Raw genomic sequence first — 27,458 nt, forward strand, 5'->3', positions numbered from 1 at the left:
CTCTCATATACAGATTAACCTCGTCGTACTGAAGGAGTAAACGTGAGAACACGTGTGTGTACGTGTGTGTGTGAGCAAATTAATCTGATTAATGTGACTGACTGAACACTGATGTCCTGCAGGAGAGAGGGGGAGGAGGCAGAGAGAGGTAGACAAGAAGAGGAGAGAGAGAGAGAGAGGGAGGGAGGGAGAGAGAGGTAGACAAGAAGAGGAGAGAGAGAGAGAGAGGGAGGGAGGGAGAGAGAGGTAGACAAGAAGAGGAGAGAGAGAGAGAGAGGGAGGGAGGGAGAGAGAGGTAGACAAGAAGAGGAGAGAGAGAGAGAGAGGGAGGGAGGGAGAGAGGGAGGGAGGAAACGGAGAGGAAGGAGATGAAGAGGAGCGAGAGAGGAAGACTGAGACTGGGAGGAGAGAGAGAGAGGGAGGATGAGGAGGAAAAGATGAGGACAGAGGGGGGATGGGTGATGATGGAGGGAGAGAGAGAGCTGTACTTAGAGGATGGGGGAGGGGACAGAGAGAGGACAGGTTCAGCTGCTCCACTGTAAAAAATACACACTGAAATAACTGCAGCAAAAAAAGGACATCAAATAAAAATCATGACGATGAAGAAAATTAAAGATTTCTGCTTCATGTCTTCATGCGTCAGATGTTCAAACGTCTTCAGGTTTGACCTGAACTGTTCGCTGGAGACGACACGAGCGAGACGAAAGACATGAAAGCTGAAGGACAGACGGACTTTGACTCTTTGAGAAAAGACAAAATCAGAGTCGAAGCGACGACAATTTCAACAATTCAGACACTCGTTTGTCGAGAGACAGAAAAATGAAAGTCATGACTGGTTCTGGGACATCGAGCCTGTCTGTCCTCTGTCTTCATGTGGACAAACACTGCTGTGGAGTTCCTCAAGGTTCACTTCTCGGTCCTCTTTTATTTCCTCTGTTTATGCTTTTCTGCAGATTTATTCTTTCACCATCATCCATCCATCCATCGTCCATCATCTGTTCATCCATCCATCTGTTCATCCACTCATAAGACCCTGTTCTGTTCTTCTTTCTTTCTTTTGTTTTCCTGTCTTTTAATTCTCTCCTTTTCTCTCGTCTTTCTTCCTTTGCCCCCTTCCTCTCCTTCCTCTCTTTCCTTTCCTCCCTCTCTTTTTCCTCTCCTTCGTCTCCTCCTTGTCCTTTCTCTCCTCCCTCTTTTTCCTCTCCTCCCTCTCCTCCCTCCTTTTCCTCTCCTTTCTCTCCTCCCTCTTTTTCCTCTCCTCCCTCTCCTTCCTCTCCTCCCTCCTTTTCCTCTCCTTCCTCTCCTCCTTCTCCTTTCTCTCATCCCTCCTTTTCCTCTCCTTCCTCTCCTTCTTCTCCTTTCTCTCCTCCCTCCTTTTCCTCTCCTCCCTCTCTCCTTCCTCTCCTTCCTCTCCTTCCTCTCCTCCTTGTCCTTTCTCTCCTCCCTCCTTTTCCTCTCCTTCCTCTCCTTCTTCTCCTTTCTCTCCTCCCTCCTTTTCCTCTCCTCCCTCTCTCCTCCCTCTCCTTTTCCTTCCTTCAGTTTCTTCATGTTTATTCCCTCTTTTCTTTCCTCTCCATCTTCTACCCTTCATACCTTCGTGTCCTCTCTCTTCTCTTTCTTTCATCCCCCCTCATGTCAGGCAGACTTAAATCAGGACGTTGACCTCAGGTGTCAGAGTGTGTTTCTGATGCCAGCAGTGTGTGTGTGTGTGTGTGTGTGTGTGTGTGTGTGTGTTTGCATGCATGGATACACACTGTGTTTCCGTGTGTGTGTGTGTGTGTGTGTGTGTGTGTGTGTGTGTGTGTGTGTGTATGTGTGTGTGTTAGCAGGAAAGCATGCCAGCAGCGAGCTGTGTTACCCACAATCCACTGGGATCTCTGGCTCTACCCAGAGTCCATCTGTGCTCTGTGGCCGCTCGCTCGCGTTCGCTCAAACACTAAACTCACTTTGATCAATCGGATCTCAACAAGCTTTCAGTTTTTCTTTGATCACAAACTAAATTCAGTTTCCTTTTTCCTGGAATCTGGTTTTGTCTCCACAGTCAAACATGAATGTGACACCGATGCTCAGATATCAGATTCTCCTGTGAGTACATGAAGGCACCATAACACAGTGTGTGTGTGTGTGTGTGTGTGTGTGTGTGTGTGTGTGTGTGTGTGCTTATGAATGGATGAATTTATGCAGAGTGAACTGAGCTGACGTGTTTTAGGCTGAATGAGCGTTTTCATTCAGGTGGAGGACAGACCATCATGTCCTCAGGTGGAGGACAGACCGTGACGTCCTCAGGTGGACAGACGGCTGTGTCCTCAGGTGGAGGACAGACCGTGACGTCCTCAGGTGGACAGACGGCGATGTCCTCAGGTGGAGGACACATCATCATGTCCTCAGGTGGAGGACAGATGTTGACGTCCTCAGGTGAAGGACAGACTGTGATGTCCTCAGTTGAACAGACAGTGACGTCCTCAGGTGAAGGACAGACTGTGATGTCCTCAGGTGGAGGACAGACCGTGACATCCTCAGGTGGAGGACACATCATCATGTCCTCAGGTGGAGGACAGATGTTGACGTCCTCAGGTGAAGGACAGACTGTGATGTCCTCAGGTGGACAGACAGTGACGTCCTCAGGTGAAGGACAGACTGTGATGTCCTCAGGTGGAGGACAGACCGTGACGTCCTCAGGTGGACAGACGGCGATGTCCTCAGGTGGAGGACACATCATCATGTCCTCAGGTGGAGGACAGATGGTGACGTCCTCAGGTGAAGGACAGACTGTGATGTCCTCAGGTGGACAGACAGTGACGTCCTCAGGTGAAGGACAGACTGTGATGTCCTCAGGTGGAGGACAGACCGTGACGTCCTCAGGTGGACAGACGGCGATGTCCTCAGGTGGAGGACACATCATCATGTCCTCAGGTGGAGGACAGATGGTGACGTCCTCAGGTGAAGGACAAACTGTGATGTCCTCAGGTGGACAGACAGTGACGTCCTCAGGTGGAGGACAGGCGGAGACGTTTGCTTTGAATCTGAGCAAAATCTTGAAATGAAACAAACAGACGTTTGTGAAGGTTTGATTTCACTGATCCTTCAATCGTTTTCTCGATGATTCATTTTGTCCATAAAACGTCAGAACGTCTTCAGTTTATCATCATGTGACAAAGAAAAACATCAAGTCGACGCATCGAAGCTGGAACCAACGAAAAGATTATTTGATCATCAGAACAGATTTGTTTTCTCTAAATTAATTAATCAATTCATGGACTAATGGCTCTATTTGTGCTTTCATGACTTCACCTCCTTTGAGTCAGCAGCTCATCAGGTTTTCACTCGTGAAGTTTTCATCGCGCTGAATCTGAGAAAATCTGAGAAATCTGGCAGCAAAGTGATGGTGAGATGTTTAAAGACCATGTGGAAAATGGGATTTTACACTGACAAGGAGTTCAACCCCAAAGTACAAAGACAAGAAAGAGAGCAGAAGACAGAAGAGACAGAATAAAAGACAAGTGACATCAAACCATGCACGCACACACGCACACACACACACACACACACGCACACACACACACACAGAGTCTGTCTTCTTTCTTTATTTCTTTGGGTCTATAAATAAACACTCAGACTGTCGTCAACTTGTTGTTCCTCACTGAGGAGACGCCAGAGGGACAAACGCAGGACATACAGAGACGGAGGAAAAGCACAGAAAGAAAGAAAGAAAGAAAGAAAGAGAGAAAGAAAGAAAGAAAGAAAGAGAGAAAGAAAGAAAGAGAGACAGAGAGACAGAGAGACATAAAGGGGCTTTTATGGGGGCTGCTAATGGACGGGAGGGGGGTGATGGAGGAAGGGTGGAGGTGGAGCGAGGATGAAAAGGAAGGAGAGAAGGAAGTGGATTAATATTTGACAGGAAAGAAGGAGTGAAGGTGATGGAGGAGGGGGAGGTAAATGGGGAAGAGAAGGGAGCCAAGAGCGAGTGTGAGGTTCAGGTGATGAAGAGGAGGATGAAGAGGAGGATGAGGGAGGAGAATATATTTACTGCCTGCCGTGGACGTATGCAGGAGGACTGGGTGACGTTCAAAGACGGCGTCCCACTGGTCCCCTGAAGGTTTGTCGGACTGAGCGTGCTCAGTAGAGACTTCCTGTCTGTCCTGGAGACTTTCTAAAGGTTATCGGTCCAAATGGATGAACGTGTGCTCATGAAGACTCAGAGACAGTGTTTGGACGTGGACGTTAGCGGAGCGACGCCTCCTCACCTGTGACAGGTAACACGAGAGCAGGTGAGCGACTCTGATCCAAAGACGCCCTGTGGCATCAGAGAGGAGCCTGAAACCTTACGAGGTCTTCATCCGACAGCGAGTGTGTGCTGGTATGAGGAAACACACACACACACACACACACACACACACACACACACACACACACACACACACACACACTGAGGCCGCCTGCCAGCCGCCACCCGACTGAAAGAAGAAGATTATCTATTGATTCCATGACTCATTGCATCCTGGGAAAACAGTTAGATTACCCAGAGTGCCTCAGTGCTGCCGGCTCCTTCATCTCACTGCTGGTGCACCCGAGGAGGAGGAGGAGGAGGAATGGTGGATGATGGGCATCGACGTGACGATCTCTGATTGGTCTGATCATCTTCAGATTCCTTCTAATTAATGACGATCGTTAAAAAAACTGAAATATTCATTAAAACTGTTTTAGGATTCTTAAATATCTGAACATGAAAAGTACATCTGTCATGTTTTTGAAGTACAGTGTGAGGACGTTTGGACGTGTGGACGGACTCTTGGTGCTTTTAATGAGCAAAGATCAGCAGCTCGAACAGGAACTGAAGCAGCGCTGCTGAACTTTGACCCCTGAACGCTTGTATTACATTAAATATTGATCATGCTGATAATTACTCCCCGTTTTCAGAAGGACTCGATCAAGACTGTGGAGAGACTGTGGTCAAAAGACACCGACAGCTGGACGGAGACAGGACACAAACAGGTGTCCTTTGTTTAAGTCTTCAGGACAAAAGACAGAAGTCCTGCAGCTGCTTTGAAGACGACATGTTGTCTTTGGATATTAGATAAAACTACTGATGCTGGAATATACAGGACAGGACAGGACAGACAGGACAGGACAAACAGGACAGGACAGACAGGACAGACAGGACAGACAGGACATGACAAACAGGACAGGACAGGACAGACAGGACAGGACAAACAGGACAGGACAGGACAGGACAGGACAGGACAGGACAGACAGGACAGACAGGACAGGACAGACAGGACATGACAAACAGGACAGGACAGGACAGGACAGGACAGGACAAACAGGACAGGACAAACAGGACAGGACAGACAGGACAGACAGGACATGACAAACAGGACAGGACAGGACAGGACAGACCGGACAAACAGGACAGGACAAACAGGACAGGACAGGACAGACAGGACAGGACAGACAGGACAGGACAAACAGGACAGACAGGACAGGACAGACAGGACAGACAGGACAGGACAGACAGGACAGGACAAACAGGACAGGACAAACAGGACAGACAGGACAGGACAGGACAGACAGGACAGGACAGACAGGACAGACAGGACAGGACAAACAGGACAGACAGGACAGACAAGACAGGACAGACAGGACATGACAAACAGGACAGGACAGGACAGGACAGGACAGACAGGACATGACAAACAGGACAGGACAGGACAGGACAGACAGGACATGACATGACAAACAGGACAGGACAGGACAGGACAGGACAAACAGGACAGGACAGGGCAGGACAGGACAGGACAGGACATGACAAACAGGACAGGACAGGGCAGGACAGGACAGGACAGGACAAACAGGACAGGACAGGGCAGGACAGGACAGGACAGGACATGACAAACAGGACAGGACAGGGCAGGACAGGACAGGACAGGACATGACAAACAGGACAGGACAGGACAGGACAGGACAGGACATGACAAACAGAACAGGACAGGGCAGGACAGGACAGGACAGGACATGACAAACAGGACAGGACAGGGCAGGACAGGACAGGACAGGACATGACAAACAGGACAGGACAGGACAGGACAGGACAGGACAGGACAGGACATGACAAACAGAACAGGACAGGACAGGACAAACAGGACAGGACAGGGCAGGACAGGACAGGACAGGACATGACAAACAGGACAGGACAGGGCAGGACAAACAGGACAGGACAGGACAGACAGGACAGGACAGGACAAACAGGACAGGACAGGGCAGGACAAACAGGACAGGACAGGACAGACAGGACAGGACAGGACAAACAGGACATGACAGACAGAACAGGACAGGACAGGACAGGACAGACAGGACAGGACAGGACAGGACAGACAGAACAGGACAGGACAGGACAGGACAGGACAAACAGGACAGGACAGGACAGACAGGACAGACAGGACAGGACAGGACAGGCAGAACAGGACAGGACAGGACAGGACAGGACAGACAGAACAGGACAGGACAGGACAGGACAGGACAAACAGGACATGACAGACAGAACAGGACAGAACAGGACAGGACAGGACAGGACAAACAGGACAAGACAGGACAGGACAGACAGAACAGGACAGGACAGGACAGGACAGGACAGGACAAACAGGACAGGACAGGACAGACAGAACAGGACAGGACAGGACAAACAGGACAGGACAGGACAGGACAGACAGAACAGGACAGGACAGGACAAACAGGACAGGACAAACAGGACAGGACAGACAGAACAGGACAGGACAGGACAAACAGGACAGGACAGGACAGGACAGACAGAACAGGACAGGACAGGACAAACAGGACAGGACAAACAGGACAGGACAGACAGAACAGGACAGGACAGGACAGACAGGACAGGACAGACAGGACAGGACAAACAGGACAGGACAGACAGAACAGGACAGGACAGGACAAACAGGACAGGACAGACAGGACAGGACAGACAGGACAGGACAGACAGAACAGGACAGGACAAACAGAACATGACAGACAGGACAGGACAGACAGGACAGGACAGACAGGACAACACGTGGAGTTCCTCAGAGCGTCCTCCTGGGTCCTCTCTTGTTTGACATTATGTCTTTGCAGCTTTATTTCCAATGATTTGAACGTTTTCATTTCTTGTGGTGTTTCTGTGCTTTTGATTTGTGTCCCTGCGTTCGATGTTCTCGTCTCTATTTCCTGTCTGCTTTCACACCTTTTATGTGTAAAATTCAGAATCGAACACACGACTGCAGACAGTGAGGACGCTCAGGTTCAAAGGTTCAAAAGACAAAAACAACCAGAGTCAAGAGACGACGGTCAGAAAACCAAAGATGAAACTTTAGAAATCAAATCAGACGCCGTCCTAAAACATCTGTCCACTCCAGCTGCAACACTCCTGACTGGGCTTCAATGCAGTATTGATCAGGCATTGATCAATCACACCAATAAGCATCGCAGCTATGCTCCACAATCAGGGCTCCTGCGCTGAGTATTGATTGGGTATTGACTGTTGGACACGGTTGAACCTGTGATTTATTTATAGCCGTGAACCTGTTTAATCCGTCGGTTTGTGACCAAACGTATTGTTTCGTTTTTGGAATGAGAATATTTGTCTTTAAAATATATTATACAAAAATCCCCATAAAAAGGAGTTTTTTCCACATTTCATTTTGTCTTTATTTTCTAACATCACGTCGAATAAAGTGCAGCGACACACTGAGACACACGATACGACGGCCTGTAGTTTGCATGGTGTTTCATTCTGGACTAAACTAACTCAAGAACCGGACTGGTCTAACATCAGTTACCCAAGAACCGGACTGGTCTAACGTCAGTTACCCAAGAACCAGACTGGTCTAACGTCAGTTACCTAAGAACCGGACTGGTCTAACATCAGTTACCCAAGAACCAGACTGGTCTAACATCAGTTACCCAAGAACCGGACTGGTCTAACATCAGTTACCCAAGAACCAGACTGGTCTAACGTCAGTTACCCAAGAACCGGACTGGTCTAACGTCAGTTACCTAAGAACCGGACAGGTCTAACATCAGTTACCCAAGAACCGGACTGGTCTAACGTCAGTTACCCAAGAACCGGACTGGTCTAACGTCAGTTACCCAAGAACTGGACAGGTCTAATGTCAGCATCAGCAGAGCATCGGGGTGGTTCTCCAGACTTCCTCGTTAGCAGCTTCATGCGCTCAGTCGATGGAGATAATGATGGAAGTCTCTCAGTCGACTGAGATTCACGTTCACGCTCAGATTCACTCCAACAGGCCTCGACTCTAACTGGGTCACCTGATGTTCACTCGTTCATCCTCTGCTCCTCTTCACTCCTTCATCGCTCGGGCCTCCTCAGTCAGTCTAAATGCTTTGATGTCAACGGAGGTTTAGAAAACTGTGGAAGCTGCTTTCATCTGCAGAGTCTCCACCTGAAGACGCACCTGAAGATCAACCAACTCATCTCCTCACTATTGTCTTTATTGTTTGTCTGGTCTGGTCTGGTCTGGTCTGGTCTGGTTTGGTCTGGTCTGGTCTGGTCTGGTCTGGTTTGGCTGGTCTGGTCTGGTTTGGTCTGGTCTGGTTTGGTCTGGTCTGGTCTGGTCTGGTCTGGTTTGATCTGGTTTGGTCTGGGCTGGGCTGGTCTGGTCTGGTCTGGTTTGGCTGGTCTGGTCTGGTCTGGTTTGGTCTGGTCTGGTCTGGTTTGGCTGGTCTGGTCTGGTCTGGTCTGGTTTGGCTGGTCTGGTCTGGTCTGGTCTGGTTTGGTCTGGTCTGGTCTGGTCTGGTCTGGTCTGGTTTGGCTGGTCTGGTCTGGTCTGGTTTGGTCTGGTCTGGTCTGGTCTGGTCTGGGCTGGTCTGGTTTGGCTGGTCTGGTCTGGTCTGGTTTGGTCTGGTCTGGTCTGGTCTGGTCTGGTCTGGTTTGGCTGGTCTGGTCTGGTCTGGTCTGGTCTGGTTTGGTTTGGTCTGGTCTGGTCTGGTTTGGTCTGGTCTGGTTTGGCTGGTCTGGTCTGGTCTGGTTTGGTCTGGTCTGGTCTGGTCTGGTTTTGTCTGGTCTGGTCTGGTCTGGTCTGGTTTGGCTGGTCTGGTCTGGTCTGGTCTGGTTTGGCTGGTCTGGTCTGGTCTGGTCTGGTCTGGTTTGGTTTGGTCTGGTCTGGTCTGGTCTGGTTTGGTCTGGTCTGGTCGCTGTTGGAGACGGTCCTACGGTGTCTTTATGTGACCTCGTCCTCAGTCATCGTGTCTTCAGTGTCTTCAGCTGAATGTCTGACCTGTTTCCTGTTCTCGAGCAGAAAACAGAAAACGATCTGTGGTTCTCAGCAGGATCCAGGGTCCTCACTCGGACCAGGAGAGACCACGTCACCGCTCATCATTTGATCCTGTTTCATCTCTTTCTGTTTTCTTTCACTCTTTTCAATGTGTCCTCATGTTGTCTCGTGTGTCTTCAAGTCCTTTCTGTCTCGTGTAAAGCTGCTGTGACTCGTGTTTATGTACAAAATGTACAGATTATAAAGATGTTAAAATACTATTACCAGTATTCTAATGAGAAGAACTACTGCTGTCCGGTGTTGTACTGTTAAAAAAGACTGAAGTACTGTTTACATATTGATATGAAAACATATTGATCAGAATACACGAGTAGTAGATTAACATATAAACAATTAGTGTTTTAACCTTCACTTTAAAGAAAATAAGCTTTTTGGGAGCAAATTAAATAAAATACGTCAGTGAAGTCGATCTGGAGGTTTTAGTATCTGTAGAATAAAATGTTGATTTACGTATTATTTATTTATTTATTTGTTTATTTATTGTCTGACTCTGAACAAAGTGACTGACATTAGAACCAAACGTCCTTCAGGACTCATTTCGTCCTGGTTCCACTTCCTGTTCCCCAGAGACAGGTAACGTGTGTGTGTGTGTGTGTGTGTGTTTTCAGGCTTCAGGTGACGCTGACCCAAATCTGATTCTCCTCAAACTGAACATGTGACACAGATCTGATTCTTTCTAAATGAATGTGTGAAGAGTGAAAATTCACTGAAAAGTTTGCCCTCCACAATCCCGAGTCATGATTTGGTGCACTGTGACCTCATTGGTGCACTGTGACCTCATTGGTGCACTGTGACCTCATTGGTGCACATTTGGGAATTTCTGCAATGACCTGCCTCCATTTCCAGTGGGCGGAGCTGCTGGTTCGTTGCATTTTTTATGATGATCATCAGAGATTTTCATTGCTCACACATTCAGAGGCCCGTGAAACAAGTCCAAGTCCAAACAAGTCCAAACAAGTCCAACAAGTCCAAACAAGTCCAACAAGTCCAAACAAGTCCAACAAGTCCAAACGAGTCCAAACAAGTCCAACAAGTCCAAACAAGTCCAAACGAGTCCAAACAAGTCCAACAAGTCCAAACAAGTCCAACAAGTCCAAACGAGTCCAAACAAGTCCAAACAAGTCCAACAAGTCCAAACGAGTCCAAACAAGTCCAACAAGTCCAAACGAGTCCAAACAAGTCCAACAAGTCCAAACGAGTCCAAACGAGTCCAAACAAGTCCAACAAGTCCAAACAAGTCCAACAAGTCCAAACGAGTCCAAACAAGTCCAACAAGTCCAAACGAGTCCAAACAAGTCCAACAAGTCCAAACGAGTCCAAAGAAGTCCAACAAGTCCAAACGAGTCCAAACAAGTCCAACAAGTCCAAATGAGTCCAAACAAGTCCAACAAGTCCAAACAAGTCCAACAAGTCCAACAAGTCCAAACGAGTCCAAACAAGTCCAACAAGTCCAACAAGTCCAAACGAGTCCAGGCTCCTGTCATTTGAAAACAGGGTCCAAGTCATAGTAAAGTAAAATCAGCTTTCAAGTCATTCAAACAGGCCCAAGTCAAGTCACCTGAAACAAGTCCTTGAAGGCAAGTCAAAATTAGGATTCACCAGGAAGTGATTAAAAATACTTGAAGTACATGTTGGTGTTAGTATTTCTTTAGCTTCTTGAAGAACTGTTGCTTGTAATGAAATATTTTTACCTTGAGGTATTTGTACTTTAACAGGAGGTATCTGAAATACTTCTTCGGCCCCACAGAAGGGACCCAGCCCCAGTCGTGGGGCTCACACTTGTGTTTTTCCTTGAACTTGTGAACATGAGGTAATGGTGGCGCCCAGCTCGGCTTCCTGTCAGACATTTACAGCACGGATGTGTTTAAAGGACGAGTCGAGGAGGTGAGTTGAGCCGAACGCCCCTTTTAACACTTCATTCATCTCAATAACAGCTGCAAGGACTTTGGCTCCAACCGTTCATCCTGCATTTCCTCCACTGGATCTAAGACGAACCACACGGACAGGAAGAGGAACCCGAGGTGGTCTACGAGCAGCGCTGAGCATCAGCGCGAATCAAACAAAAAGCAGCCAATCACAGAGCTTTGCTTTGTGTTGCTGTTGAGCTGAAATTTCACGCTAACATGCTCTTTAGTGTGAACAGCGCAAGAAAACCAACGGTACCTGAAGTGTACATGATGGCTGAGTAGGTATTACAGTACACAGGTATAAACATCCCACAATGCAATGCAGCAGTGACGACAACATAACAGACCACGGCACCGACGACCAGCGCAGCTCCGGTGTGATGTCGGTCAGTGCTAATGACAAGAGCAGCGGCAAAAAGACACCGGGTACTGTGTATACTCAGAGTATTTGGAAGTATTTGGAATGAGAGTACTGATGGTGGGTGTGTACTGCTCAGCGTGTCATAAAAGATTCTGGACTTCAGGTTGGTTCTGGATCAGTTCTGGATGAGTCCAGATTGATTTGATTGATTTCTCATCTGACCTGCAGATTCAAAGTATTTAAAGTACAAACCAGGATCCAGTGTCCAGAAACCAGATGAAACCATCCTGACATCATCACAGGACCACGACAGACCTGTGACATCAGCATGACATCACTGCCTCGCCAACCATCTGTAACCGCACGGAAACAAACACGAGGGCGAACCTGATCTGTGGCCAGGAAACCAAGAAAAACATCCATCAACGACTTCAAATCAGACAGCACCTGAGCGACTAGAACAGCTGCTGTCTGATTGGTTGAACTAATGAATTCATATCGAGATGTTTGACTAATAAGATAAATCAGGCTCAGAGGAGGAGGAGGAGGAGGAGGAGGAGGAGGAGAGGTGGAGGAGGAGGAGGGGAGAGGAGGAGGAGGAGGAGGAGGAGAAGAGGAGAAGAGGAGGAGAGGAGGAGGAGAGGTGGAGAGGAGGAGGAGGAGGAGGAGAGGTGGAGGAGGAGGAGGGGAGAGGAGGAGGAGGAGGAGGAGGAGAAGAGGAGAAGAGGAGGAGAGGAGGAGGAGGAGGAGGAGAGGTGGAGAGGAGGAGGAGGAGGAGGAGAGGTGGAGGAGGAGGAGGGGAGAGGAGGAGGAGGAGGAGGAGGAGAAGAGGAGAAGAGGAGGAGGAGGAGGAGGAGAGGTGGAGAGGAGGAGGAGGAGGAGGAGAGGTGGAGGAGGAGGAGGGGAGAGGAGGAGGAGGAGGAGGAGGAGAAGAGGAGAAGAGGAGGAGAGGAGGAGGAGAGGTGGAGAGGAGGAGGAGGAGAGGTGGAGGAGGAGGAGGTGAGGAGAGGAGGAGGAGGAGGAGAGGAGAGGAGAGGAGGAGGAGGAGGAAGAGGAGGAGGAGGAGGAGGAGGAGAGGAGAGGAGGAGGAGGAGGAGGAAGGAGGAGGAGAGGAGAGGAGAGGAGGAGGAGGAGAGGAGAGGAGGAGGAGGAGGAGGAGAGGAGGAGAGGTGGAGAGGAGGAGAGGAGAGGAGGAGGAGAGGAGGAGGAGAGGAGAGGAGGAGGAGAGGAGAGGAGGAGGTGGAGGAAGGAGGAGGAGAGGAGAGGAGAGGGGGAGGAGGAGGAGAGGAGAGGAGGAGGAAGGAGGAGGAGAGGAGAGGAGAGGGGGAGGAGGAGGAGAGGAGAGGAGGAGGAAGGAGGAGGAAAGGAGAGGAGAGGAGGAGGAGGAGGAGGAGGGGAGAGGAGGAGGAGGAGGAGGAGGAGAGGATGTTTGCTGCTGTTAGGAGGCTGCTCACTGAGCTGTGGAGGGGGGAGGGGTACATCTATAATACATGAAGACACACACACACAGATAACACACACACACACACACACACACACACACACACACACAAAGAGGGCAGGGCTGATTTCAGGGCCATTAAATGGAGACGCTGCCATAAATCACATGACCAACCTCCTACTGACCAACCTGCCCACACACACACACACACACACACACACACACACACACACACACACAGATTGTCTCCAGTCAGCAGATACTGCATGTTCAATATTACGTAGGAGTGTGTGTGTGTGTGTGTGTGTGTGTGTGTGTGTGTGTTTCTGTTCTTCCATCCTTGCGAGGACCAGCTCTCTTTTCAAATTAAGGATTTTTAAGAAATGTGAATATTCATGAAACGCAGGCAAAGAAAAGACATTTTGAAAAGTGAAAATGTGGGAATTTTGGAGGTTTTTGAAAAGTTCACTTCTGGAAAATCGTCTCAGTTAAGACAAAAAAGGAAATGACAGAAAGAAAAAGTGAACGAGTTTTTGGTGCTTATTGCAGTTTTTGGAAAATACTCCATTTTGAAACGTGAGGACAATTTTCAGACCTAGAGGATATTCTTGTACAGTGGACACATTTTGGACATCTTTGGCAAGTCGACACCATTCTGGAGAGATCATTCATTCATTCATTCATTCATTCATTCACTCACTCACTCCTTCATTCCTGCAGCTGCTGTGAGCTTTGTTCTCCTGTTCAATCAGTTTGATTTTAGCTTATTTTCTATGTTCTGTTTTATTTTCCTGTCTTTGTGTCTTTTATACTGTGATGTCTTCAAAGTGTCCACAGGCAGATACTGAAGCCCAAATGGCTGTTTGTCATCGCACCTGACGAGCAGGTCACGCCGTACACCTGGTCTGACTGAGCGTGTGAAAATGTGAAAGCTGGTTTGTGCTTAAAACCCTTTGAACGCTCCGTAAAACTCTGAATAACTTCAGTCCCGTGTCACCAAATCAAACGCGTGTCACCAAATCAACCGCGTGTCACTAAATCAACCACGTGTCACCAAATCAACCGCGTGTCACTAAATCAACCACGTGTCACCAAATCAACCACGTGTCACCAAATCAGCCGCGTGTCAGCAAATCAACCGCGTGTCACCAAATCAACCACGTGCCACTAAATCAAACGCGTGTCACCAAATCAACCGCGTGTCACCAAATCAACCGCGTGTCACCAAATCAACCACGTGTCACTAAATCAGCCGCGTGTCACTAAATCAACCGCGTGTCACCAAATCAACCATGTGTCACTAAATCAACCGCGTGTCACCAAATCAACCACGTCACCAAATCAACCGCGTGTCACTAAATCAACCGCGTCACCAAATCAACCACGTCACCAAATCAACCGTGTGTCACCAAATCAACCGCGTGTCACCAAATCAACCGCATGTCACTAAATCAACCGCGTCACCAAATCAACCACGTGTCACCAAATCAACCACGTCACCAAATCAATCGCGTGTCACCAAATCAACCGCGTGTCACTAAATCAACCGTGTGTCACCAAATCAGCCGCGTGTCACCAAATCAACCGCGTGTCACCAAATCAACCGCATGTCACTAAATCAACCGCGTCACCAAATCAACCACATGTCACTAAATCAGCTGCGTCACCAAATCAACCACATGTCACCTCTGCAGGCTGAAAACCAGAGAACCAGAGGAACACCAGCCATAGAACAGAGAACGACAGAGAACAGTAGAGAACTGTGGAGAACAGTTTTTGCTTTTTAAATCCTTGATGGCTGTAAAGACTGAACTGCCCACTGTGGGATCAATGAAGTCTTATCTTATCTTATCTTATCTTATCTTATCTTATCTTAGAGAACCACAGAGAGCAGTCAAGTAGAACATCAGGACGTGAAAGTCAACACAGTGATGGTGTGATGGTGGCTTTGTCCTTGACTTGGCTCAAGGATGGCCACTGGCACACACACACACACACACACACACACACACACACACACACACACACACACACACACACACACAGCTAGCTATCATTAGCATCGAGCCTGTAGCCAGAAACATATTTTAAGAGTGAACACCAACAGCTTCCTGCAGCCAGCTGCATTCATGTACATGTATGAGGTACATGCACACATTGAAGTACATGTATGAGGTACATGTACATGTGTAATATTCAAGTGGTAAACAGATAAACTGAGTCTGACCTCATAACTCCGGTAATCTACAAACCATGAGCCACAGAGCCGACCAGATGCTCACCTGAGCAAGTGTTTCCACTGATGAGCCCACAGAGTTAATGACAGCAGCCTGAAACCTGCAGCCAGTGAAGAACCAGAACCAGAACCAGAACCAGAACCAGAACCAGAACCTCCTCTGCTGTGTTCACACTGGAAACTGAGCCTGCTCAGGATTCTCGCAGCTGACGGACGTTTTCCTGTTGAACTCAGTCCAACAACAGTCACCTCGTGGTGTTCAGAGAGAAATATCTGTCCTAAAATGAATGAATGAATGAATGAATGAACGGCGTGTTTGAAGCAGAGGACGGACCAAACGTCCACAGTGTAAACACAGAATTAACAGAATCAAAGCTCTGCTCACAGCTGGAACCTTGATGAGAAATAAAAAACTGCAAAAAGAGCTGAACCTGAAAACTGTACCGTAAGCACTGTACTCTAAGTACTGCGTGTAGTACACACTGTGTACGCTGAGTACCTTCATCTAGGCAGTACACACTCAAGTGAGCAGCAAACACAGGAAGTGTGAAGCAGCGAGCTGGTGAACTTTTGAACAAATCAAAACATTCGTGAAATATATGAAAACACAAAGAGACAAAAAACAGACGAAACACTGACCCAGAGTCAGCACAGGATGCTAACGGGCTAACAGGAAGTTTTCCAGGAAGTTACAAAATACAACACATCGTTTGACGTCCATAACTGCATAACGGCTCAGAGAAACTTTAATTTGAAAGTGTGAGACAGCAGGAAGTGTCAGACGGCCGGCGTCAAGGTGCCCTTGAGCAAGTCACTACTGAGAGAGACGAGACAACAGCAGCAGGTCATCTTTCTGCAGCAGGTGTGTGTGTGTGTGTGTGTGTGTGTGTGTGTGTGTGTGTGTTCTCTGGGTAAATAAAGTCAAACAAACACACACCCACCCACCTGGTGCCTCCAGCAGGACAGAACAAACCACACCGACCGTCAGGCACCAAACGCTCTGCTCTGTTGAACCACAGGTGTGTGCACAGGTGTGTGTTTGTGACACGGCAGCTGATCAATACGTTTAGATCAGATTATTGGTTTGATTGGATCAGATGATAATAATAATAATAAACTTTATTTATTTAGCACCTTTCATACAAAGCATGCAGCTCAACGTGCTTCACATAATAGAAACTATAAAGAATAACAATAAGAAGTACAATATATACATTCATACAGTGAAAATTAAGCAAGAAAGGTAGAATAACACACACAAAAAAAGTATAGAAGAACAGTTTAGAACCACCCATTGGGGACTAAAAATCTGCTACTTTTCAACTACTGTAAAGGCTAGGTTGAAAAGGTGTGTCTTTACCTGCCGTTTAAAGATCTCAACAGAGCCCGCCTCTCTGATGTGTTTGGGTAGGCTGTTCCACAATTTGGGAGCATAGCTGAAAAAAGCTGCATCTCCAATTTTCTTTTTGTTGCAACTTTGGGTACCTAAAAACCAGCACTGGCGGACCTGAGATGATGTTTCCTCATTTACGTCACGCTGCATTTCCTCATTTTACACATTATTATTGTAGAAACATCATTTATTTCAGCATCATTAGAACGACAGACTTTAATTGTTTGACTCAGGTGATTTCAGGTGAAGAAGAAGAACCGGGGGGAATGCCCCTTTATTTGTCACACACATGCGAGCACGGCACACGGAGGTGAAATTTGACTTCCGCCTTTAACCATCCTGGTCGTCCTTCCTCTGCGGCAGACCAGGAGCGGTGGGCAGCCAGACCGGCGCCCGGGGACCCATTCTTCTGCGTCACCATTGGTCAGGTGGTGATCTTCTTGCATGTTTTTAGTGGGGGTATATTTTACGGAGGATACCCCAGGTGAACACGAGGAGAACATGCAAACTCCACACAGAAAGGCCCTCCTCGAGCAGCAGGCACCGAAGCATGGTGGAGGACACACCCGAGAGATTCGCGAGATTCGAACCCGGGACCTTCTTGCTGTGAGGCGACAGTGTTGCCGCCGTGCCACCGTGACTGATGGCGATTGGCTAAAGTTGGTCTTTGTAATAAAGACGGTTTACAGACACTTTATTTCTCAAAGTGTCGTTTAGCTTTCAACTATTTCAAATGAACATTTTGTCTTCAAGTGCCATTAGCTGCTAGCTGCCAACATGTAGTGAGTGCTGTGATAGTATTCAAAGTATTTACAAGTACTGACACTTCACAGTGAAAGTACTCCAAATAAGTAAAAGTCCTGCATTCGAAGTGTTAAATTAAGTCAAAGGACAGAATTGAAAAGAGGATGAAACGAAAACGAGCTCGTTAGTGTTTTATCGTATTGTTTGATTAATCGTTCACACTGTGACAGAGACACAGCTAATGAGCTACGCTAGCTTCAGAAAACTGAACCCAAGCTCCGCCCACACGCCGTAGTGATGTCACCGACACGAGCACATGGTTATTCTGGTCTGGATCCAGACGGTTTATTCTGGATCCAGTTGGTCCGGCCAGTTTCATTCAGTTTTACATAAAAGGTTTCTGAGTTTTAATAATCGTCTTCATTATTGGTCAACGAGAAAGCAGCAATCTGATTGGAGCAGCTGGAAAAAGGTTTTCCAGGTCCAGGACTGAACTCCAGTCCTCGTAGTTCTGTTTTCATTTGCGTTCAATCACCTGAAAATCACAACTGTTGTGTTTTTGTTAGCTTAGAATGAGTCTTCATGTCCTCAGAGGGAGCAGCTCCTCTTCCTCAGTCACCATGTTTCTCCAGGAGACGCCACTAAACCCTCCACACACCTTTGATTATTGATAAGAAAATTAGATTTCATTGATTTCCAGGCGATCGTGGTTTCAGCTCCAGTCTTCTCTACATGTACACACAAGTGCAGTGCGTGTGTGTCCATGTGTGTGTGTGTGCGTGTGTGTCCATGTGTGTGTGTGTGTGCGTGTGTGTGTGTGAGCGTGTGTGTGTGTGTGTGCGTGTGTGCGTGTGTGTGTGTGAGCGTGTGTGTGTGTGTGTGCGTGTGCGTGTGTGTGCGCGTGAGCGTGTGTGTGTGTGTGTGTGTGTGTGTGTGTGTGTGTGTGCGTGTATGCGTGTGTGCGTGTGAGCGTGTGTGTGCGTGTGTGTGTGTGCGTGTGTGTGTGTGCGTGTGAGCGTGTGTGTGTGCGTGCGTGTGTGTGTGCGTGTGTGTGTGCGTGCGTGTGTGCGTGCGTGTGTGTGTGCGTGTGAGCGTGTGTGTGTGCGTGCGTGTGTGTGTGCGTGCGTGTGTGTGTGTGTGCGTGTGCGTGGAGCTGCTGTGACACACGGCTTGTTTTTAAATCATCCATATGAGGGTGAATTATGTCCCTACTTGGCCCTCAACCCCCCACCCCCCCCACCCCCATCTGTTCTAATCAATGAGACTGAAATGGGATATGGTGCAGTAACACACACACACACACACACACACACACAGCTGAGCACTTGATTACCCAGCATTCTTTGTCTGTCCATTTGAACAGAAGAAGTAGTCAGAACTTTGACAGAAGTACATGTTGCAATACTAGTACTAATACTTAAAGTGAGGTATTGTAAATAAAAAGTACCAGATGCTGCTGCTGAGTACTTCACTACACTTCACTGATTACTTTGATCAGTCATATAGTTTTTTGATCACATTGCGTATTAATGACCTGAAGTCAAGCTGAAAGGAACTGAAGGAAAATATCAAACAGCAAAAAGTAGAAATACTCAAAGTACAATCACCTCAGGACTGTGTATTACTGCTGTACTTCAGTCCCTTTCAGTTCGTGCTCCTGTCTCCCTGCTCCAGACCTTCAGTGTTCGTAGTGTTTGTAGGATTTTAGAAAGACTCCCTCAGCTCAAACCCAACTCTGTTCAGCCTTTAACTGAGGATCATTTCACTCTCGACCGTCAGTCACTGGAAATATTCCAGAACAGAAACGTCACGTAAACATCAGCTCAGCGTCTGCAGGAGAAGGAGCAGCCAGAGGAGGCGAAGACGTCGTCTGTGTTTCAGGCAGAGGCGTCACATCCTTCACAGACGCTACCACTTGATTATCAGCCTCTTTTTTATTTGTCTCCTGCTCTCTCTTTGCTGAAAATGACCTGTTTGAGGTATTTGGGGTATTTTACTGCACGTAGTGTTGGAGAGGAGACGGAGACGGAGACGGAGACGAGGGACGACTGCGGTCGCAGCCTGACGGTTCGTCTGCTGATCGACTGTGAAGCAAAGCCGACGTGTTGAAACGTCACAGAAACCAGAAACAGTCGAGCTTCACGGCGAGCTGAGCCGCCGCCGTCTAACATGACCAAGCATTTCCTGTGCAGGTGGAACAATGATGTAGCGTTTTTGTCTCAGTGGCACCCGTGACATCCCAGAATCAGTAAACACAGGGCATGATGGGAGTTTTACTCTGTTTTACAGAACGAATCCAAATCATCTGTGATGCAGAAGAGCTCCAATAATCAATCAATCAATCAATCAATCAGAGTCCTGAGCTCCAGCTTCGCTCTCAGGCCTGAAGTCACCGTGCTGCACTTCCTGTCACTTCCTGTCTGTCACTTCCTGTCTCTGATGATGCTTTCAGACATGTCTGACTGAGCTGGAACGTTACGAGCGTCACAGACTGAAGGATTCATTCACACACTCACAGCCTTCGTTCACACTCGTGTGGAGTCGGAGCTGCTCAGAGGAGGAGGAGGAGGAGGAGGAGGAGGAGGAGGAGAGCAGCCAGCGTCACTGTGATGTGGACCATTACATAAAAATATAATTATTACTACGGAGCCGCTGCTGCTGCTGCATGATACAGCAGCATCTGTTACCGGCACGATTACGTGAGCCGGATCTCAGTCCAGCGATCGTCCAACATGGCCGACAGGACGAGAGGCTCGTTAACGACCATGAGTGAAAACAAGATGCTGAACCGAGCAGCGAGGAGCGAGGAGGAGGAGGTCTCTTCATCTCTTCCTCTGTGGTGTCTGTGTCGCTCACACAGAATGAAGGTGCAGCACAGAATGAGAGGATGGAGGGATGAGGGCTGTAAACAGGAGAGAGGAGGAGGCAGTAAAGATGGAAATGATGGTACATGGATGGAGATGTGGAGGAGTGGGGGATGGGAGGACAGGAGGAGGAGGAGAGGATGAAAATAAGAAGTGATGGGTGGATGTAGGAGAGCTGAGAGAAGGGCTGGAAGGAGGAGGAGGAGGTGATGGCAGGACACGAAGGAATGCAGGACGGGAAAGAGTGGATGGAGGAGCGAGGGGAGGGTTGGAGGAGCGAATGATGGAGGGATGGAGGAGTGAGGGGAGGAGTGAATGATGGAAGGATGGAGGAGTGAATGATGGAGGGATGGAGGAGTGAGGGGAGGAGTGAATGATGGAGGGATGGAGGAGTGAATGATGGAGGGATGGAGGAGTGAATGATGGAGGGATGGAGGAGTGAGGGGAGGAGTGAATGATGGAGGGATGAGGAGTGAATGATGGAAGGATGGAGGAGTGAATGATGGAGGGATGGAGGAGTGAGGGGAGGAGTGAATGATGGAAGGATGGAGGAGTGAATGATGGAGGGATGGAGGAGTGAGGGGAGGAGTGAATGATGGAGGGATGGAGGAGTGAATGATGGAGGGATGGAGGAGTGAGGGGAGGAGTGAATGATGGAGGGATGGAGGAGTGAGGGGAGGAGTGAATGATGGAAGGATGGAGGAGTGAATGATGGAGGGATGGAGGAGTGAGGGGAGGAGTGAATGATGGAGGGATGGAGGAGTGAATGATGGAGGGATGGAGGAGTGAGGGGAGGAGTGAATGATGGAGGGATGGAGGAGTGAATGATGGAAGGATGGAGGAGTGAATGATGGAGGGATGGAGGAGTGAATGATGGAGGGATGGAGGAGTGAATGATGGAAGGATGGAGGAGTGAATGATGGAGGGATGGAGGAGTGAGGGGAGGAGTGAATGATGGAGGGATGGAGGAGTGAATGATGGAAGGATGGAGGAGTGAATGATGGAGGGATGGAGGAGTGAATGATGGAGGGATGGAGGAGTGAGGGGAGGAGTGAATGATGGAGGGATGGAGGAGTGAGGGGAGGAGTGAATGATGGAGGGATGGAGGAGTGAATGATGGAGGGATGGAGGAGTGAGGGGAGGAGGAAAGCTAACATCTGGAAGCTTTCCAGCCACATGAAGCTCACATGTGAACTGAACTGAACTCACTGATGGAGACAAACAGCAGGCGGAGCTGATTGGACGGTCGCTACCGTTAAACCACCACAGAAGAAGAGACACGGCGAGGCGACGTCATTAAAGAGCTGCAGTCAAAGGTCAAACCATGAAACGTGTTCATGCGAGGAAGGTTCCAGCCTCCTCATCATCGCCACAGATCTGATGTTTCCACAGACGAGACGTTTGGTCACATGACTCATGGACGCCATCACCATTCTGCCTCCATCCAAACTTTTTCAGCTCAGACAGGAAACAAAAGGAGCACGGAGACACGGAGGGTGACGGAGGATGGATGGAGACAGGCGAAGACGTAGGGTGGAGGTGTGAGGAGGAAGAGAAGGAGTCAAGAGGCAGTAAAGATGAAGAAAGATGATGGATTACGAGAGGGAAGGAGCGATGACAGGAGGAGGGAGGGATGGAGGAGTAAAAAGGAGGGACAGAAGATGGAGGAAAGCTGAAATGAGGAATGAGGAGAGAAGACAGGGAGGACCGTAGGAGGTGGATGGATGACGGAGGACGATGGAGGGAAGAAGAGAAAAAGATGGAGAGACTGAAGTGATGGATATGGACGGAGGGACGGATGGACAGCAGTGCGGTAAACTGCTGAGCCTCACACACACACACACACACACACACACACACACACACACACACACCTTTCAGCTGCTGATTTATGGATCCATGGACTATTGATCAGGTGCTGATCAATAGAATCTGATCCACCCAAAATGTATCTATAACACAGAAATGGAAGGAGGAAGATGGAGCTGAAGAAAATCCAATAAATCAATGAGCTGATCGATCGATGGCTGTGTGAATGTGGCTGACGCGAACCCAGTTGAACCCGGGTGGTGGCGGCGGCGGGAGGCGCGTGGAGCTGCTGCAGAGTTTGAGCAGCTGATGTGACACCCCCTCCACCCCCCCCCCCAAAACCCCTCCACAGTCCGCCCAAACCGCCAGCATCAGCTGTTCGCTCGCAGCCGCACCGCTCCGCATACCGCACGCGGTAAAACCTCCAGTCTCCCCTGATGCGGAGCCACATAGTCATAAAATGGGTGAGGCTTCGGTACAATGAAGGGACCCCCCCCACCCCCCCACCCCCCTCCGTCCACTACCAGCCGGACAGGAGCGGGAGGAGCGGCAGGAGGCACGCGGAAAAGGAGCAGATAAAGCTGCATCCTCCGCTCCGCTCCGCACCACCTGCATCCTGATTCATCCATCCAGCCGCGCATCGATCCTGCCTCCGCCTGATCGGGACTGATGCTCCCACATTCACGCGGCTCTGGGAGGAGGCGCGCGCTGGCTGCAGGATGCGGCCTCGGAAAAAAAAAAAAAAAAAAAAAAAAAAAATCACTGCATTTTGGTCCGCGGCTCATTTCAGAGTCAGCTCTCCTCCTCCTCCTCCTCCTCCTCCTCCTCCTCCATCAGGTCATCCAGGCACGCATGCATGGACATGAACGGCCAAATTAGCATGGATGGCAGCGTTTTTATTTATTTTTTTTTTAAGCCAAGCGGGTTTTCCCGTCATGCATGCAGCGCTGCATGAGCGGAGAAAAACGACGGAAAGCCGCGCAGGGCCTCTGCGTCTAAAGCCGCCGAGGCGCGCTACAACGCCGCTTATTCAAGGCGGAAAATAGGGAAAATGAAAGCGGCCAGGCTGAAACCGTGACCTCCAGCCGGTGCGCACCGCACAACATACCAAACATCCAGCGAAAGTGAGAGAAAAATCTGCTGAGAGTGTGAGAAAAGCCTCCATTTGAGCTCCATCCTCAACAACTCCTGCAGCCACTTTCACATCACTCAGTATTCACAGCATGAAGAGCTCAGAGCCGCAGCACCAGCTGCCCCCGAACCTCCTCCGCGCACACGGCAAACCAGCACAAATGTGGGCGCTTTTTTTTTTTTGTTTTTTGCGCCGCTCAGCTCGCATCCGGATGCAGCGGAGGAGAGGCGGCGAGGCCGTGTAGCTGCGGCGGCTGCGGGAGGAGGAAGAGACGAGCGGGAGGAGGAGGAGGAAACATGGAGGCCAACATGGATGGAAAGAAAGAGGAAAATGTGAGCTTACACTTCGCAGTTCCGCCGTACGGTCCTTCATGGTGTCGCCGCGCCGAGCTGGCTGCTAGAAAACGGAGAATCGGCCCTGGTCCGGAAGGGGAGGGGGGGAGGTTTCCAGCACCGCGTCGTTCGTCGTTTTGCGCTTCGAGATTCCCCAACAAGATTCTTCCAGTGTTCGTCCTCCTCTTCGTGTTTTACCTCTTCTTCAGTTCCCCTGAAAAGCGGAGACAGAGAGATGGAGGGAGGAACAGCGCGGTGTGACGCGTCTCCGCCTTCTACTGCTGCTTCTTCTTCGGAGGTATTTTTTATCCGTGCGGCGACGGCGCCTTCAAACCCTCCTCCTCTGCTTTTTCTTCTTTTTTTATATCGTGCCTCTCCGCCGCTCTGGCTCAGGCTGGCCCCCCTTTCGGTCCGCGGCTTTCTCCTCTTCCTCCTCGGTGCGGTCGCAGTGTGGCCCCGCAGCGCGCAAAGCAGCAGCAGCCCGGCAGGAAAACCGACCGAGAGAGAGAGAGGGAGAGAGAGAGAGGGAGAAAGGGTGAGGGGGGGAGGGGGGGGGGGGGGGGGGGGGGGAGAGAGGAGGGGGAGGGAGTGTGGTACTGATGCTGCAGAAAAAGAGAGGAGGGAGGGAGGAGAGGGGGGGCGATGCGGAGGGGATGGAGAGCCAGTGCGCAGACGTCAACTCCCTCCACCCTCCATCTCTACCTGCTGCCTCTCCCCTCCCCCTCCTCCCCTACGCCCCCCCCCCCCCCGCCCCCCCCAGTAGTGGCAGGGAGGTGTGTGTGTGTGTGTGTGTGTGAATAATTGCATTTAGTGCTGAAAGTAACAAAGTACATTTACTAGAATACTGTAAAAGCCAAGTTTGAGGTACTACTATAGTAGTACTGTTTTCTGCTACTCAGAGGAAAATACGGTACTTTTACTCCACTACAGTCCAAACTTTAGTTACTTTTCAGATTCTGATAAATAAAATCCAATAAATAAATAAATGATGATGATGATGATGAAGTATTATAGATTAAGATAAACCTTTATTGATCGCTGAGGGGAAACTCACAGGCTCACCAGCAGTGAGCTTCATGAAGTCATTAAAATAACCTCCAGCTGCAGCATGAAAGTGATGAACACATGAATGCATCAATAATTGACTGAGTACTTTTACTGTTGTTACTTCAAAGTATTCATATCATTTGGAACGCAGGACTTTTACTACTATTTCTACACTGTGATGTTCAGCAGCTGTGTTTACCACGTCCATCATCTTAGCTTGCCTGTTAGCATGCTAATGTTAGCTCCTTAGCACAGGTGAGGGTCCTCAGCTCTGCAGCTGTTTCTGGACATTCGGACGTCGACCTGATGATGGCGCCGCGTGAACGTTCAGAGGATCAGTGAAGACGTCACCGGGCATCCAGAGGGCGCCGGGCGCTGTGCGGTGGTTGTTGTTGGTGGAGGTGGAGGTGGAGGTCGCTCAGAGGTCTGGGTGGTGACCACGAAGCCTTTCAGAGATGGTGTCAGTGTGACGGCACTTTCTAACTTTCTGTTAAATCAGCTTTTCTTCATCACACTCTTCATCACACTCTGCGCTCACATAAAACGGGTGTTTGGTTTATCATGTGACTCTTCTTTAGCACAAAATGGACCAATCACGTGCCGCCTGCTTCAGTCTGCTGACGTTTACTGCACTCAGTACTTTAATACTTCAAGTACATTTACATACTTTTACCGAAGCAGGGCTTGTACTTGTAACAGGGTATTTTTTACTGTTGTATGAACATGTATGTATCATTGATATACTGTCCATAGGAAAACACACACACACACACACACACACACACACACACACACACACACAGCATCTGTACTAAAATAGCAGTGAAGGTAAACTCCATTAACCTGAAGGTCACAGGTTCGATTCCTGCAGCCTGAAACCAGAAAGCCGACCTGCTCAGACCCCTGAAGCCCAGACTGGACCTGATCCTGGACCTGATCCTGGACCTGATCCTGGACCTGATCCTGGACCTGGACTCAGGTCACACCTTCTGGCTGCTTCTGATCCAAACACGGTTTAATCTGAAAGCACATGCTGACTTCATGTGTGTGTGTGTGTGTGTGTGTGTGTGTGTGTGTGTGTGTGTGTGTGTGTGTGGCAGCAGTGATATATGAGGCTAGCTTCTATTAAACGGAGCCTTGAGACTTTAAGATGGAGTTTTAATGGTGGAGATGAACTCTGGAGGCTGCGGCGGGTTGGCTGGACGCCCGGAGGAAACCCCCGTCTTCGTCCCAACTGTCCTCTTTTTTTCTGAAATCTTTATCTGAAGCTTTTTGCTGGAGACGTGAAAGCGTCGACGATGACGAGCAGAGCTTCTCTCGCGTTTCGTTTTTTCCTGTCAGTCTTTGAAGTGATCTTGAAGGAAATTGGAGATCTTGTTTCATCAATAATTCACCTCGTCTGGTCTGTCCTTGTAGCTTTAACAGGATGTTGGACAGTCTGAATTATTATCAGGGTACAAACGTCTCTATTTAAACCTGCTCCTTTTATTTCCTGCTGTGAAGAAAAAGAGATTCCTACCATCAAACCACGTGACCCACCGGAGACGTTAGCAGAGCATCAGCCGTCAGAGAGCTGAACGTTTGGTAAACGGTGTGTTCGCTGGTCTGGAGTCTGCGTGAGGAAATCACAACCTTCCCTTATAAATCAACATCTGAACCCTCTGAGACCTGAGACCTGTCCTTCAATCCTGGACGGACTCTTAGAGTTCAGGTCTGAGTCCAGGACTACACCGAGGCCCTGGTCTGGTTTGTGGTCTTTGATGTTGGAGACGGATCGTTAGTGTTCATGTTTGACTGGAGGACATCGTGCAGTCTGATGGACGCAGTCTTTCTATTGGACCACAGTCACATGACCGCTCAATCAATCGCTGTCGTCTGCGTAATCAAACCAAAACTTCCTGCTGATTTTTCTAATCTGAGCTGGAGGAGCTGCTGTAATCCACAGGGATTACACCACCTGATCTCCTCCCTCCTCGTCCTCTCCTCCATGTGAATTGTCCCTCTCAGGCCTCTGTCCGTCCTCCTCCAGCTTCCTCCTCGTTCAGTATCGACATGTCACAGGAACCAACATGTAAAGCAGCAGATGGCTGGAGGTCGACACGACTCAGAGCTGATTCAGAGCCGCTCCGGCCAATCAGAACGCAGAGAGAGACGGAGCTCAAGGCCTCTTCAGAGGGACGTCAAACCTCAGCACGAGCCCTTCAAAGAGTCCTCTGTCCAGCTGAGACTTCATCCTTCACCTGTCCACAGTCCACCACGATGGAGGACGTCCGTCTTCAAAGTGTCAAAGTCTGAGCAGAAGACAATCGTCTCGTGTTAACAGTCGACTCTGTTTGTGTCCAAATGACCCGAAAAAGAAAACTGATCAAATAAAGCTTCAGAAATAATCAGACAAAGTCCAGAATGTCCACAAGCAGCCAGAGATTTTTGATGAAGATGATGATGAAGATGATGATGATGATGATGATAATGGATGCTGTGGAGCTGTGATGAGTTACTGAGACAAGCGTGCCATGAAATACAGTCCACTGTCTGACATCAAGGACAGACAGATGGACGGACAGATGGACTTAAGTCTTCTGTCTCTTCCATCACAGACGTGAATTCTTTCAAACACCTTCATATTTCTGTGTGGATCCAGATCTGATCTGATCTGATCTGATCTGATCTGGACACCTCCTGTTTGTAGGTAACAGAGGACAGGCCTGGAGGACTGAGGACACACATGAAGACCGTCTTCAGAGAGGACGCTCCAGTTAACTTGTGACCTCTGACCTTTGGCACGTTCGTCAGGTTTGAATGTCAAACCTGTTCTGCTGGACACCACGTAGGCTCTCAGAGGAGGACTAAGACA

The 27,458-nt window shown here is 49.1% G+C and overlaps 1 protein-coding gene across 1 annotated transcript in view; it reads right to left on the reverse strand.

Moving 5' to 3' along the window:
- LOC143334565 (syntaxin-1B) overlaps positions 1–24,289 on the reverse strand; it is a 54,377-nt gene extending 30,088 nt beyond the window's left edge. Inside the window, exon 1 of the mRNA XM_076753397.1 lies at positions 23,568–24,289. Within this exon, the coding sequence (XP_076609512.1) occupies positions 23,568–23,597 (30 nt within the window). The 5' untranslated portion in view covers positions 23,598–24,289. The remainder of the gene's footprint in view (positions 1–23,567) is intronic.
- Between the last annotated feature and the right edge of the window lie 3,169 nt (positions 24,290–27,458).

The sequence above is a fragment of the Chaetodon auriga genome, chromosome 16 (genome assembly GCF_051107435.1).
Source record: "Chaetodon auriga isolate fChaAug3 chromosome 16, fChaAug3.hap1, whole genome shotgun sequence".
Taxonomy (NCBI): Eukaryota; Metazoa; Chordata; class Actinopteri; order Chaetodontiformes; family Chaetodontidae; genus Chaetodon; species Chaetodon auriga.